Source organism: Protopterus annectens, chromosome 1.part0 (assembly GCF_019279795.1).
Source record: "Protopterus annectens isolate FY-2018-M chromosome 1.part0, PAN1.0, whole genome shotgun sequence".
Classification (NCBI taxonomy): domain Eukaryota; kingdom Metazoa; phylum Chordata; order Ceratodontiformes; family Protopteridae; genus Protopterus; species Protopterus annectens.
Genome location: NC_056725.1, coordinates 1768776405 through 1768793510, shown reverse-complemented (window position 1 = coordinate 1768793510; position 17106 = coordinate 1768776405). Strand labels below are relative to the sequence as shown.

The 17106-nt window shown below is 40.0% G+C and overlaps 1 protein-coding gene across 1 annotated transcript in view; it reads right to left on the bottom strand.

The window, feature by feature from the left end:
* Window positions 1–17106, bottom strand: part of LATS1 (large tumor suppressor kinase 1) — a 450454-nt gene that overhangs the window by 375886 nt on the left and 57462 nt on the right. Inside the window, exon 2 of the mRNA XM_044069329.1 lies at window positions 7393–7575. Coding sequence (XP_043925264.1) covers window positions 7393–7575 — 183 coding nt within the window. The remainder of the gene's footprint in view (window positions 1–7392; window positions 7576–17106) is intronic.

Below are 17106 nucleotides of genomic sequence, written 5' to 3'. Positions count from 1 at the left end.
CAGGGTCATTGCAGAGCTCTGCTTCACATGGAGTGGTAGTTTATTCCAGAGAAGCAGCAATCTCTGGAAAATATATCCGTCTCTCCAGCATGTTCTGTTAATATCACAGACTAGGTTGAGATCCTTGGAGTGAGTTACTCCTGTCCCACTTGGAAATGCTGCACATCACAAATCATCAGGCAGGGTCACAGACTGCTCTGTACACCAGGCATAGATCACCTCTCAGCAGCCTCAATGATAAAAGAGTACAGTGACAGAACTTTCAGTCTTTCCTTGCAAGTAATTTATTTATTTGACATTTGTTGACAGGGATAGTCTGACCGAGCAGGCGCCCTTTTTCAGTGGAGGACCAGGGAGAAAAGCTCCACACTAAGACAAGAAAAACATTATACAAAAGTTAAAAAAACCCACTGAATATACAGTAAAACAGTAACAATATATCAAAAGTGAAACCATATACATTAAATAACAAATTCCACTAATATAGTAACAAGTCATGTTTTGGAGGCAATGGATTCTCTTGGTTAGAAACCTCTGTGGTCTCTCCAGTTGCTGCAGGTGTTCGATGTGGTCTGATAAGGGTACAGTACAGCTGAGTTACAACCTCCTCAAGTCTTGGATGTGATGCCCCTATTTATGAGATGCACAATGCAGAATGTTTTTCTTACCACTATGGACACATGATCAAATTTAGATTACTATTGACCTGTGTTCCCAAGTCTCACACCACTGAGTTTGAGCTTAGAGGGGTGCTGTCTATATCATAATTACCAGGGGCTACTACCTTGCCAAAGGGGAAAGTGAGGTATTTTTCTGTCTCAAGTTTTGGTCTGTGACTTTTGCACCAATTATTTGTCGGCGTCAGCCCCTTCTGTAATACATTAACATTGTTGGGGGACTCTACGATTGCTTCCAGATTACAGACATCTGCAAACGTGGTAAACCACAGGCCATCTACCTTCACCTGAACTTGAGAAATAGATTCCAAACAGTAGAGGGGCCCAGCACAGATGACTGTGGTACCCCAATGGGTAACTGGACTACTGGTGGAGGTGGACTCAGCTTTTGACAAATGTCAGTTCTGCAGCCCAGTTGGCTACACCTAGTAATGTAGGGGTTAACAGCCCTAGAGGTTTCTCAATGACACAACGAGTGGGGGGGGTCAAAGATCTAAAAAAAAAATATGAATGGGCAGGTGACAGTATACTCTCATCAAGTGCTTTGGTGACATTCTTAAAGAAGTCTCTACTAGGTTTAATAAGCAGCCCTTGACAAAACCAAAATCAAACTGGGTTGGATCAGGTGTCAAGGTCACTATGTCCTTGTGGATCCTTGTGGATAAGGTCCCTTTCAAATGGCTCTTGCTAGGCTTATGGGTCAACAGTTCCCAGGGTCAGTTAATGGACCCACTTTGGCTATGGGTAGAGAGAGTGTTGAGTGGTTCTGCTAGGTCTAGTTTTAGGTTGCTTAGTAAGCAGCCTGGGATTTTATCTGTTCCTATAGAGGCAATGTTTTTGGCCTTGGCTAGTGCTTGCATGACCTGTTCTTTGGAGATACTTGGTAGAGGACTGGTGTCCGGAATGCTTTGAGGTATGTCTAGTGGGGACAGGGGGAGTGACGTTATAGCCAAACCTGTCAGCTAGCAGGCTGGCAATTTCCTCAGGCTCAGTGTGAGTGGTACCAGCCACTGTACATTTGGCACACAACTGGGTATTCCCTTTTAGGTTTTCGACGTAGCTAAAGAATGCCTTATGATTGTCTTTAGCTAGGGATGCTAATTTAGTCTCGTAACTAGCCTTAGAGGCCTTTACAAGATATCTGATTTGCTTGTATGAACTGGGGAGGTTATTCTTCCTCTGTTGAGCAAGTTCCTTCCTGTTCTTAGATAACAGTTTCTTTCTTTTGTTTTGTAACTTATTTATACATATGGTTCACCAGAATTGGCTTGTTTTTTCAGGAGTAACTAGTTTTGCTCCGGTAAGGTACAGCCAAGTCAATGCATTTGTTTAAGTTATATACTGCATTTCTGTACTCCTCTGCACAGGACTGTTCGCTATATTGGCAGGGACTTTGAAACTTTTTATACCATCACTTAGTAGGAAATAGTTCGCTTTGGAGAAATGTTTCAGTTTTTTTTTTTTACACTCCTCATAAATGCAGTGACTACCCATGTTGGCGAGTACTAGGTCCACGACATTTGAGCCCCTTGTGGGGGAGTAGACCAGCACTTTTAGGGCCTTTGTATTAAAGTCCAGGAACCTTGTAGCAATTGTGTTTGTGCTCATGTAATTCATCCAATCAATGGAAGAATAGTTGAAATCTCCCATGACCAAGATGTTTGGCTATACACTGAGTGACTCTGCAAGTTAAGGTATGTGGAGTGCTTTCTCCTGGTTCATAGTGGGGGACCTGTAGCTAGAGATGACGTGGAAGGATATTTTACCCATAGTTATGTGGACCTGGAGTAGCTCTAGAGAGTTGTATTGTTTCACCAGTCTCGAGCTGTGTTTGGATTTAATAAAGATGGATAAACATCCACCTTTGGTTCTTTCACGCTCATTTTGGGGTCTGAATGTGTGAAAGGCATTGCCAGAATGCTTTCTGCAGCCTTGAACCAAGTCTCAATGATTGCACAGACATCAGCATCCTCCAATGTGAGGAGGAGTGATTCCAGGGAATGCAGTTTACTGTTTAAGCTCCTAGCATTAAGCAGCATGACCTTGAATTTATCTTTAGTGGATTTCTTTACATCGGAAGTTTTGTTGTTTTGACATTGCCTAAAAAAGGCACTATGGGGGAGGGCAAGCACCTTTGCCAGTATTTGAAAGCCTTGAGGAGACAGGTGAAGGCCATCTCTGGCAAAGCAGTGTAGACTGTCGACCATGTCTTCCTCAGGCCAATAGATACTGGAACCCCTTGAAGTGACACCAGAACAAAGCCAATTACTGAAATCAATCATTTTTGTCTGTATTGTGGCATCATCCTAGGTGAAGGTAAAATGCTGCTTATGGCTAGGGACATATCTGCCTGGGACTCAGGGTTCAGAGTTCAGTTGTCTCTCTCTTCATATTGTTCAGAGAGGTACATATTGAGTCATTCACTCCAACATGTATTATGACCGAGTCCTAATGGCAATTGTCGCTGAATGACATGAGTGCGTGTGTGATTTGACTGATTCTGGCACCTGACTGGCAGCTGACTGTGACCTTCTGCTTATCCATCCTGTACCTGTGTGTCTCACTAATGAGTTACCTATGACCAGAACATTAGGTTTTGAGGTATTTTACCTTAAGGATTAGTTGTTGAGACACTGACATGTGTGTGTTGTGTGTAGTGCTGGAATTTGTTTGTGTACCAGTACATGTGTGTTTGCACTTGGGAGGTCTATGGTCTTTAGGTAGGTTCTTGGTGTGTACCTCCGCTTATGTGGATTTGTGTGTCAAGACACTGTGTGTGAGAGGAGAGGTGTGTACAGATAACCTGTTGTATATGTCTTGTTTATTGTTACATGAGAGGACTGAGTCTAATTTCATGGTATATAGTTACATCTCTCACATACTGTATTTATTTGCTTTAGGACAAGTGGTTATCAGTATACATAAGGCAATTGCTACATTGCCTCAGGTGTCAAACCGGCTGGGAGAAATGCTGGGAAACTGTCCATTCATTATGACAGGTATATACTGTAGTAAATAGAGGGGATAGGCTAGATGGACCAGGGTTTGCTTCCCACAGCTAAAGGTACCCACCTTACCCATCTCTTTTACTGTAATTCCTCTTTCCAATAAATCTTTCACATTGGCATTCTTCTTGCATTGCGGGCACTTCCCACAGCTAAAGGTACACACCTTACCTCTCTCTTACTGTAATTCCTCTTTCCAATAAATCTTTCACATTGGCACTCTTCTTGAAACTGAATTTTAAGGGGTTATTAAACACCTCAAGCCTGTTGGGCATCCCCATTGAATGAGGCCCAATAATTTCTCATAATCTGACAAATCCTTCCTGTATCCTCACTGAAGGTGGTAACCATGCAGGCTGTATTGTTAGTATTATTATTCTCTAATAAAGTCTAAAGCAGAGGATTTATGAGCACATATATGAGATCAGCAGGAAAAAGGAAACCAATGTACTTTTTAGGCATGCCATGAAATGTGTGAACGCAGATTTCAAATTTTGGACATTGGAGAAGGTTAAAATACAAGGGGGGGGGGGTGACTGGCAAAACTGGTTAGAATTCAGGGAGTTAATATGGCAGCTAAGACTGGATGCATGTGTACATCCAGGGCTGAATGATCATGTTTCCCTTACTCCAGCCCTTAAAATGAGGGCAAACAATTATTAAAACAGATGGTTATAACAAGAAGATTGGTTATAGTTAGGTATTCCCATACACATACATACATTATACATATACATGGGAGCTTGTGAAGTTGTACTGTTTTTTGTTATTATGGTGCTGTGTTTTTTCTGTTTTTATTTTTATATCCAAGTATGGAGAACTATTTTAAATGATTTAAGTTTTTTAATGTAATCAGTTGTGGCTGCTGTTGCTTTGTATGAACTGGTAATTTGATGGTGTAATTTTTTTATATATTTGTATGTAATAATGAACTGATCAATGATGTGTGGGTGGGGGCTTTATAAATGTGAAGATATGATGAAAATGATTCTGAAGAAGTTTCCTGATTGGAAATGAAAGCACTAAATCTGTTGGAATAAACTTGCTGCTTGACTTTATTTTGAGTGTTTTTTGTGTCAAATCGCTGGATTTAGTGGTAGCTGCCTTTATTGGGACCGAGTGAACCTAGCCGAACATCTTTTGGTTTACTAGTGGCTGTTTGTCGGCTTTCCCTTCAGTGATTATACATTTAAATACTGTTTAAGAGTCATTGTTTTCCGAATGGCTCTGTAGTTGGAATAAGTGACCAAACCTAATTAGACTGTCACTAGCCTTCATAATGTAACAGAGATGACATGATGAATGCAGGAAAAAAAAGCAAAGAGAACAAGTTTAGACATAAAACAAATGGAATTATTAAATTATACTTTTCTGTAAGTGACATGGCTAGTATTGGGATTACAGGGAAGGAAAATCACTTTTTTAAAAGGAAAAACTTGACATCTGGCTGGATGTTCTCTTTTAAAAACATTTCCTAAACACCGTTTATGACCTATGCAGAACTCCATGGTTTTGCTCGTGTTTAGTGTGGCACCATATGGAAGTCACCCACAGCTGATTTTAGAGAGCTCACCAGAGCTGTTGATTTGAGCAGCCACTTTCCCTCATTTCCACAACTATCTTACAAATTGCCACTTCATGGTCATCTTTAACTCTTCCTGCAACACTTCCTTTCTATTTAAAGGTGTGCCACAAAGGTGCCATGTTCATTACAAAACTTATTGACATTCATCACTTTTGTCTTCTATAATGCAAATATGGTTCACAACACTTCTTTCATTACACTGTGACTTACAATCAGATGTTCAATCCTTTATCCAATGGAATGAGAAGAAAAGAATGATTTTTCAACTTCTCAAAAAACAAAACACTTATTTGGAATCAAACAGAAACTAATCCTAGAGCAAAATAACAATCCATTAGAACAAGGCCTATCTTTCAAGTATCTCTTAATTATGGCTAGACCATTATCTTAAATTCAATACGTAATTGGACAAAATTTGTAAAGGCCAGAAGAGTGGGAAGACGTGGATAAAGTTGGCCTAGGAGATCCCTGCAATGACAGAAGAGACTAGAAAGTAAGGAGGAAAGCAACAACAATGAAACAAATGTTTTTATTCTATGAAGTTGAGAAAATATTCACAACTGCAGTTTGGGACCATTTTTCTTAGTCATTCCAAACTGGGGCAAAAAAAAATCTGCAGAGACGAGGGACCTGGCGGCAGGATGGAGTGGAGGTTCTAAACAGTCTGAGAAATTACTACTCCAGTCTCTGATGCATTCTTTTAGCTCAACAACCAATAAAAAAAAATTCCTGCCAATTTTCTTAGTTTTTCCTGAGACGCTAAAGCCTACTCACCTATAGATCAAAATGTCTTTCCTTGCAGCTATCTTTTTGGCAGAAATGACTGGATTCCTGCTTAAGCCTCTAGAAGCTTAAAGTTCAGTCAGCAGTCTTGGTATTAAAGGATCGGCTTTGGAAGGGATGGGAGTATATGACAGGTGTTGGCTTGTTCCTCTTGGGTTGGGGGCAGGGAGACCTGGTGAAATCTAGACTCAAGCTCTACCTAGTAAAACGTCAATTGCTCACCTCCTAAAACATGGGTGTCATGGAGCATGAGCCTGTTAAAGTGTGTGTGAATTCTAGCTGGATACTGCAGGTGTACCGAGGCATACACTTTTACTGGGTCTAAAACAAGTGTTCATTGCTCCATGGTCTCTGTCCAACAGAGAGGTTTGTCAGGAGCATAAAAAATCTCCCAAACAATGCCGAATTATGACTAGGATTACCAGATCTTCTGGTGTCCTTTGCTGAGAAAATGAACACACAGGCCACTATAGTCCAAGAAAACAGATGGTCAGAGACAGCAGGGGTGAAAAAAGTATTAAAAACAATCTATGTTCTTCTTGCCCAGCCTATCTAATCCAAAGATTTTAAATCCTCAATGTGGCAAGACAACTGGCAATGTCAGACACATCCAATCTACCCCACTCAGATACACTGAGAACCAGAGATTTGAAAGAGAACCTGTTTTTGATGTCATGTCATGTGTACTTCTGAGGAGCACTACTGTAAAAGTAAGGCAGAAATGACTAAACACCTCCATTTTAAAGTGATATGGCAGTGAAAAACACTTTTGCTGAAGTAGTTATAGATGGTAACAGGACCACTTGTACTACATATCAGCAAATGACTGACCTAACCAGGACAGAGTGGGAAATATAGGATTGCTGCTGAAAAAGGGAATAAAGCTGCAGACCTAAGACAGTGGAATGCAAGTTATAACATTCAGACTTTTTTTTTTTTTTTTTTTTTACAAGACCCACCTCAAAACATTTTTTTTTTGCCCACAGTTCAACCAGAATGGTAAATTATGCAGTCCTGAACTGTCCTTCAGGGAAATCAGTTTTCTTCCACCTATGACAGTTAAGGGTAAGAAGCAGATTCAGTGGATTTTTTTCCCTTTGACATTCCCCACACAAACTTCAGGACATTATGTTATAGAAGAACCTGGCAGTTGGAATTTCAAAGTTCATTACTCCCAGGTTTACTTTTCACCATAGATCACTGCTCTTTCAGCTTTCCGGATGATGTTTACGTTAGGATCTCCAATTTCATTAAGAAAATGACGCATTTCTTTACACATTTTACTTGATATCCTAATGGTAAAACTAGGTTTACATAATGTACTACACAAAGTGTTTAATACCTGTACGCAACAATACTTCTGGTGCAATATAATTAGGTGTCCCAACTAAAGAATGTGCCAAACACCGCTGGTGCTGGCGGGCTGCTCTTCTCTCCAGTGGCTTTAGCCGGTCACCACATCTGCAGTTTGCTGGGTCACCCCATTCATTACTAAAATCCATGCTGTCCTGGCGTACATGATCACCTATACAAAAAGGAACAAAAGTTTAACAAAATATTAAACTGTTCATAAGCATTTGCAGTAAACAGAATTGCTGCCTAGTATAAATCTTTCAGAAGAATTTTTTTTTGAACTGTAAAGCTATATGAATGGTCCATTAGCAGTACTACATTAGGCCGAACTACAAGAAACATGAAGAAATGTTCCTAAAATATTTGTATTTAGTCTTAGCCCACAAACTATTTTCCAGCTCATACAAGAATAATGCTACAATTAAGAACAGCATTTGATCACATCTTTCATAAAAACACATTCAATTGGAATACCTTTGTTCTTAGACAGATGTTTCAGCTGCCTAAAGTACACTGCCATTTTCTTTACGCAAAATGTAAGCATTTCTTTATAGAGTTGTAAAAAATAATATGCTGTCAAAAATATATTCCACTGACAGCCCTCTAGGATCTATCACCATAAACCTCTGGTTCATTTATCACTGCAGATATTGTCTATGTCTACCTCTCATCCACATTTATAATCTATGTCTTACACAAAACATCATGCCACAGATTTGAAAACTTCTCTAACTGAACTATTCCACAGAGCCAACCTCCTCCTTTAAATACCTAGGACTATGACTTGATCAGTCACCAAACATCCACTTCTACACTGACAAGATGAAAGGCAAAATAAAATCCATCCCCCTCTGGCCCAAAAACATCTCCCCTTTTCTATCCAACCAGCCACAGCAGTGACTGGCAGAAAATTTCTCCTTTCTCAACTTGAATATGGGCACTCAAGTTTTACTTCTAGCTCCAAGAAAAACACTGCCACACTCCAGACTATCTCTGATAGCATTTGCCTATGCATTACAAACTCACCTCTATGTGAACTTCACTGTATCACCCTAGAAAAAGTCAAATGGCTACCCATAAAACAAAAACCTAACTTACCTTTAGGATCTCAACTCAAACTACTCCAGCTTCACACATTTACTCCCACTGCAGCTAGACCATGAAAAATCCTCCTAATACAACCTGAGACACTACTCACAATCCACACAAAAGTACAGTTGTGTAAAATCTAATAACAACAGACGTCCTTCACTTCACTGTTGCAGTATTCATAACATGAGGGTTTCCCTGCAAAGGGCAACCCCAAGTCCAGCCAGTATACCAAAGCCTTTTACTACTTGGGAGTACTAAGACGTCGCACACATGCTCTTAGAGTACATCAGCCATAAAAGTGACGTCTGCACGTACTATCCTCAGAACTGAATGCCCCAGAAGGATAGCCAATCCAAGAAAACAGAGGTGAATCATACATCCATATGAAAAAGTAAAAGCCAGGAGGTTAGGAGGGAGGAACAGAATACTGCAACAGTGAAAAGGACATCTATTGTTTTGGTCAAATTTTACACAACTACACCATGTCCTTCGGTTCTACTGTTGCAGTATTCATAACATGAGGGAGAGTACCACAACTCATGAGGAAAGTTGGGAAGGGGAAGGGGTAGAACAGCTCTCTAAAAGGCCATGGAGAATGGCCCTAGCAAAACCAGCTCTAGCTCTGGAGATTTCATCCAGCTTGTAGGGTCTGGTGAAGATATGTACAGAAGTCCAGGTAGCTACTTCAAAAATTAATTTAGTGGCCAAAACCTTGAAAAAAGCACCAGAAGTCATCACAGCCCTAGTAGAATGAGCCTGAACAGAAAAGGAGAGGCTCTTACCAAGAGAAACATAACAAAAGGAAATAGCCTAAGAAATCCACGAGGAAATAGTCTGCTTGAAATCACGTAGACCCAAACACATGGGATGAAAAGTAACAAAAAGCTGATCAATTTCCTGATAGCCTTGGTTTTATTCAAATTAAAAAAAAATTATGAGTTGTCTATGCACATCCAATGTATGCAATACCTTCTCACTAAGTGACTGTGGAGAAGGGAAAAAGGTGAGCACATGAATGTACTGATTAAGTGACAACTCATTCACAACCTTATGTATAAATGAAGGGTTAGTACGCAAAGGACACACTGTCCTTATGGAAAACCAGAAAAGGAGAAGCCATAAGAGCTTACAGCTCAGACTCCCGTCTAGCTGAAGTCAAAGCTAACAAAAGTCTTCCAACAGCAATACTGTAAAGAAGCTGTAGCTGCAGGCTCAAAAGGACCCAAAGTAAATTTTTCCAGAACAAAATTAAGATCCCAAGGAGGAGGAACAGGCTTCCTTGGAGGTCTAATATGTAGGACACTTTTGAGGAATTGTTTAGCCTCGAACCTAGAAGCTAAAAGAACGTAAAAATATGTAAACACTATATGTAGGATGCCTTAAGGAAGACACTCACTCGCACCTGCTATAATACAACCTGTTTAATGTTCGAATAATAACACGATATTTAAAAAAACGGATCTAGCGCTTTCATCCACTACAATGTGGACTTCATCAGAATCAATTAATCAATCATCTAACAGTTAATTTATACATTTTCTGGCACCAAACTGAAATGTCAATTTAAAAAAAAACATGCTATATTTATCTAACAATCTAAATACTAATGTGCTATAATACCACTGGTAAATATTTGAAACATCCTTGAATTGTTGAGAAATATTGTAATAACCAATGTAATAGCCATTCAGCTCATGATTGTTGGTTTTATAATATGAAAACTGGGTCTGCAGATCGAAGTTTATAAATCAAGTCCAAAACTTCTCACAGTTCTTGATCAATCAATTGACTTCTAAAAATCAATATATTATAACTAAAATATTCATATAAATCTAATAAATATAATTAAAATTCATTTACATTAATTCCTTCCTGTCTAACATCTAATTAATCTAAAATCATAATATAAAATACTCTATGCCCAAATGATGTCCTATGGGGTACATGCATATACATATGCTGTGTAATGGTCTTTAGTGGACCACATATAAATCGTAATAAGTACATCAAATTAGCTCAAGTACATATGCAATAATAAATCTTATTCTGATACAAAAACATTAAAAATAAATACATCTACATAAGTCATAATTAAAAAAAAATGTCTATACTGTTTGAAATATCTGAAATATACTTCCAATACCTTATATAATATACTAAATGTCATAATAATAAATAATAGTCAATTACATCTATATGTCAATTTACATTTTTAAAGTTTTTATATCTTTTAGTTTATTTTAACCTCTTCAGAATGGGTTTAATTGTGATATAATCATTTAAACCCGGTACGGTTGATGCGTCCGTTAATATTTGTCATCTCACTTCTTTCTCTGCCAAGAGGGCTTTATTATTCCCTCCTCTGCTGTTTATTTTCACTTGTTCCAAGATGGCAAACCTAAATGTATGACTGTTCCCACATGTAGCTACATGTCTGTAAAGTGCATTAGTGCTGTCATTTTTTCTAATTGCGTATAAATGGTCATAAATTCTTTTTTTAAACATTCTTTCAGTTTTCCCTATGTAGAAACCTTAATATTTGAGAGGAATAATATTGCAGGACAATTGCATTTGCAGAAAAAGGGAACTAGGAAATGTGGCAGTTGTGGTCAATGTCATGCCATACTAGAAAAAGAAGGTATTATATTACAGAACATTAATAGGACGAGAATAATTTTCAATTATGGTAACTGTAACACTAAAAACATTATATATTTGGCAAAATGCGCAACTTGCCCAGGTTTCTACATAGGGAAAACTGAAAGAATGTTTAAAAAAATAATTTATGACCACTTATACGCAATTAGAAAAAATGACAGGGGAAAGAAGCCAGCATAAGGTTTGTCTGAATCCTGCACCTCAGAAAAACCTAATCCTGAGAAGGGGTGAGGGATGACTTTGCGAAGTTTACAGTGAACCCCAGGCTTTACAGAAGGGAGATAGTGAAGTGTAGGTTCTGCAACAAGATATCTGGAGAACAACATGCCTGAAGCAGAAGGCAATCTAATTAAGGGAAAACTTGGATGCCTTGAAGCCTGCAAAAAGCAATTACAGGTGCTAGGCGTTTGGCGAATACCCTTGGGGCAGTAGAAAGGCCAAGGGGCAAAGCAGAAAACTGGAAATGAAAGGAAGAAACAAAAAAATTCCTGTAAAGGGGATGAATGGGAATGTGAAGGTAAGCATCCCTGATATCCAGTGATGCCATAAAAGCCTGAAGAATGAGAGGAAATGAGGTCTGAAGGGAGAGCATGTGGAAAGAAGAAATCTTCAAAAAGGTGTCGAAGTGAGAGAGGTCCAGAATTGGTCTCCAGGCACAATCTTTACTTAGCACTAGAAACATCATGGAATAATACCCTCTTCCTCTATGGGTGAGTGGAACTTCCTGAATTGTTCCTTGATTCAACAACTCCTGAAGGACCTCTGGGAATAAATGCAGTTGTTCCCGGGGCCATGAAGGAAGGAAGAGATTTCCAGACCATGAAGTAAACTTTCTGGATAATGATAAGAATCCATGTGTCCTGAGTGATGTTTCCCCAAGCAGGAAGAGACAGAGAAAGATGAAGAGGAATAGGGCTGTGGCGAGAGTGGTAGTCACAGACTACCCGGCTTGTCAGGAAAAGGCTGCTTCCAAGTAGGAGCAGACTGAAGTCTTAGGTGCAGAACGCCTCCTTCCACCCTTTTTAGACTTAGATGGTGGAGTGCGAGCCTGTTTACACATAAAGGCAATCTTGGAAGGAAAATTCCTGTGAAACTTGGGTACAGGCGAGACAAAAATGTGTTTCAAATCCTGCAGCTCCTTACCTTTCTCCTACAAAGACTTAAATAAGTCAAGCGCAGCAGACTCAAATAAAGCTGAGTTATCCAGAGAAGCAACAAGCAACTTACCTGTAATGTCTTCTGGCAGTGGTTGAAGTCTTAACCATGAATACCTTCTCAAAACACAGCCTGATGCAGCTGCCCTAGAAGATGCTTCTGCTACATCACAACTACACTTAACTGAATGTCATGCAATCTGAGAAGAATCTCCTAGTAAGGACAAGGGATTAGTCTTCCCTTCTGAATTGGGAAAGATCAGAAATGACTTGTGGCCTGTCATAAAAGAGCCAAAGCATATCAGGTCATGTGAGTCTATACTGGGTCATAATTTATAGCACAGAAAGCTAAAGTGGCAAAAGTGTAAACCTTCTTCCCTAGTCTTTCCAAAGTCCTGGTTTGCTTATCAGCAAGGGAGACGTGTAGTACATGGCAGCAATCTGGACGGTTTATCTGAAGCCACAGACAACCCCTGAAGGATCAGATGACAGACATCTGAAAAGCAACTTGCTGTCCTCTGTCACTTTGTAAAAATGGTCTGGTTTCTTAGGGGATGGGGGCTGTGACTCTGGAGATTGGGATGCTGAACTGAAAGCGTCCAATAATGCACGCAAAACTGGAGTAACGGCAGAAAGAGGAGGAGACTCCATTTGCAGGAGGTCATAGTACCTCTTCTGCACATCCCTAAATTGTGAACTATCCCATTTGAAAAACTCTCTCATTTTGGAAATAGTTTTCCCAAAGGTAAGCTCTTCTATAGGACAGTCAGTGCTATTAGACTCCTCTTCCAGAGAAGCATACTCCAGACAAGGAATCTGGTAGATAACGCTAAGGATTCATCATATGAAGAGATCTTTATCAGAAAAATCAATTTCCCCAATTATCTTCTGTGGTGAAAATATCCAAGGCAGAGTAGGGATGGAGACACTAGAAGAGAGCTTATGGGCCATAAGAGCATTAAAAAAGCCCTGGGTAAAACTTTGCTATTCACTCTGTGGATCTTTGGCTGAAGTGGAATGCTTTGTCTTTTGTTTCTTTTTAAAGGTGCACATTCACTATATGGAAAGGCCCAGATGTTGGCCTAAACTCCACAATAACAGCCGTGACTTCCTTCCTTTCTAATATTTGAGGTATCCCCCTTGCGCCTTCTGAAATAATGAGTCTCGGTTCCCATGTACATCCGAAGTGGATGTCTGCAGAGCCTCAGAGGACATGCCTGTTATCAGATCCACAGCGACGTCTGAACCGGTTCCAGTTGAGGAATCCAACCAGGCAGACCTCTGATCCTTAGGTTCATATGTTGGTACCAACCTATCGACCCTAGGGCCTATAAAAGCCTAGCCATAACAATTTCCAGACTACTTTTTCCCCACAGTATTTACTTCCCTCTCTTCCCCTCCAAGATATGAGAAACAGCTTGCATGCTTTCAAAAAAAATTACCTTTTAGCCCTAAGAAATGCACCATCTTTAAATTAAACTAAAATGTACACTGTTCTATTAACTGCATTTAAGTATTACGGTTGTTACCTCTTGTTCACTTCCAATAATTTTACACTTAATTTTTTTTTTAATGAACTGCTTGCCATTGTACCTTTAAAATTTGCATTTCTCTCGGCAAAGAATACTCAGAATTCTCAAAATTTTCTGCTCACACCTACAGACTAGTCTCCGTGGAACTGTACTGAGCAACAAGTGTCTTTGTAAACTGCACTCCGAAAAAATGCACAGCTGCACCCAGTTGCAGATATCTTGACTCCACTGAACATTTACCAGTGAGAAACAAACAAGCCAATATCTCTGCAGTTGTATGAAGCTTAGCGTTTTCATGGCTTTCATCATTTTGCATTACTTTTAAAGCCTATATGCTTAAACACCTGTTTACTGCTTAAGCCAAAGGAAGTAATCTAGACGTTTACCCTTGTAAAATAAAAAGAAAAAATACCCTAATCCTAAACACGCTATCAGTGCACTTTTACACCCTACTCCAGCAGCCCAAGATGGCAGCATATGAACATTAACTTGCATTTATCCAGTCTTTTTCTCATTTTACTGTAAAATCTGTATTTATTGCAACTAAAACTATACTTGTCTATTTTAACATCTTTATCGCATACAACGGTTACTGAAAAGACAATCCTACATTTAAAATACCCCTAACTACACAAAACAGATTTACTGTACATACAACAGTTTACATCATGGAATGTTTTATACTAATAAGAGGAAAATTGTTTTCTTACAGTTATTTTTCCTTCCTTTAGTGTCCTTCTAAGCATTAATGATATAAAGTGGGGTATATGCTTCACAGCCCAGCCACAAGTTTAACAAAGCCAACAAAAGTCCAGTGTTTTTCAGTCACTTTTTCTTGCAAAGCCACATTTCACAAATGTGGTAAGATGTTTTATAGACTTCCATTTACTCATTAATGTCAAAGTTGCTGGACTTCCTCCTGTACATCTCCATTTCCCAACACCAGACTTTGGCTCAAGTCCAGGGCGCTGTTGATTCTTCGTTACCTGCTGTATTTTTTTTATGTTTCTCAAGCATTTTCCTTTGGAACACTAGAACAGGTTTCACTGGCAAAGTCTCTCTATGAACCTTACCATCAAAAGACTGAGAAGCAGAGTCCTCTTCTGCTTGCTGAATCACTTTTTGTTGGATAAACTTAGCCTGTTCTGCATTGAAAAAAAAAAAAAAACACTAAACACAGGTGGACATAGCAGCTTGAATTTCATACCTGCCTCTCAACATTGCTTGATTTCCCCCAAATCTGACTCAAGATGCCCAAACTGCCTCTAGACCTCTCCGATTGTGTCAAGATACAACCCTTTACCCTGATGATCCTGGGTGACTAACTACCCAAACATAGACTGAAAGAACTACTCATGCCAGAACACAAATGCCCAGAGATTCCTCGATTTTGTCAATGCAAATGCTTTGGGTCAGCTAGTCGATACCCACACAAGAGGTGATAACATCTTGGATTTGGTATTAACCAACATGAGTAACCACTGCAGCATCCCTGCAGTATCATCCTCCCTTGTAAAATCAGACCATAAAGTGGTCACATTCAAAGTCATCATCTCCTCAGACCCCCCCCTCTAGCTAGGGTCAAACAAAAAAAACTTCTCCAAAGCTGACTACAGCCTCCTGAGGGATGGTATAAACAAGCTTTACAGCCCCCTTCCCCTCTCTAGGAACTGGCACCAGTATACAAAACTATACCAAATTACTATACAAACGTTTATACAGATGCATGGAATCGGGAATATCTGACGGGACTTAATCATCCTCTGCAAGAAAGAGTAAACCTGTCTGGTGGACAATCTGCAATAAACTTTATAAGAAAATAAAAAAAATGCTGTCCGGGACCAAGAAGGGGCAGGTGCCCAATTGGAAGCACTCTTTCCTCAGCCTTAACAAGGAAATAAGAGCACTAGTGAAATCCTCCAAAGCAAACTTTGAGTCCAAATTGGCCACATCTACTAGAGACAATCATAAGGCCTTCTTTACATATGTCCATAATTTCAAAGGTAGCACACACATCTGTTTAGAACTGGTGGCCAAGGACACCACATATACAAATGCCGTAGATATAGCAAACTTGCTGGCTGACAGATTCAGCAAAAATTTCACCCCTCTGTCCCCCCATTAGTAAATCAGGACATTCCCAGTACCTGCTCCCTTCCCTTTGTATCTAATGAACAGGTCATCACTGCTCACTCAAAGGCAAAAAATACAGCCTCCATGGGACCAGATAACATTCCAAGCTGCATCCTACATAAACTCAGGCAGGAACTTGCAATACCTATTCAACCAAAGCCGGAGTACCTGGTTTGTCCCAGATGAGTGGAGGACAGCCATGGTCATCCCTTTACACAAAGGTGGAGGATCCACTAATCCAGGAAATTATACACCCATCAGCCTAACTAGCCTGATCTGCATGTCCATGGAATGGATTATCATGGACCTCATTAAGAAGGACATTGGCAACCTCCAAACACTCGATTCCACACAGTTATGCTTTGACAAGGAGAGGTCATGTTAAATTTGGCCAACTTTTTTGAGACAGTCACCAAAGCCATGGACGAGGGGAAGATCTATCCTGACCTGGCCAAAGCCTTCGACACTATTCCCCACTCGGGCATAGTAGATGAACTCTTTCAACTAGGCATGGATCTGTATGTTACTAGATGGGTAACTAACTGGCTTACTGATAGAACCCACCTAGTCAAAAAAGGGGAAGCCACCTCAAGCAGTAGACCCGCATCGAGTGGCGCACTCCAGGGTTCGGTCTTGGAGAGCCGGTTATTTTGGATATACTTATCTAAGGTACAGGCCAAAACCAGTGGGCTATGGCTGACCAAGTTTGCAGATGACTGCAAGCTGGGCGCGGTCATAAATTTTCATAGTGACGTGGACATCCTCCAAGAGGGTCTCACCCAAATGACTGGTGCCAAAAACATGGCCTCAAGCTAAGAAAAAAAATGCATCATTCCCTTTGGACCGTGACGACCCCACAAATTATCACATTAATAACGTCCTAAGCACGCAGTCAGACCTGAGGAATTTGGGCACCCAGATTGATAGCAACCTGACTTTTGACCACCATGTTGGTTCCACTGTATGGAAAGCTTTCTACATGGCCCACCTCATAAGTAAGGGCATCTCATCCATGGACAAGGAGGTCATAACATCCCTGCATTCTTCCCTTATAAGCCCCATTATTGAGTACAATGCCCCATTCGGCATGTACCTTGCAAAGCACATGCAGCAGCTGGAGAATGGCAAGGCCTC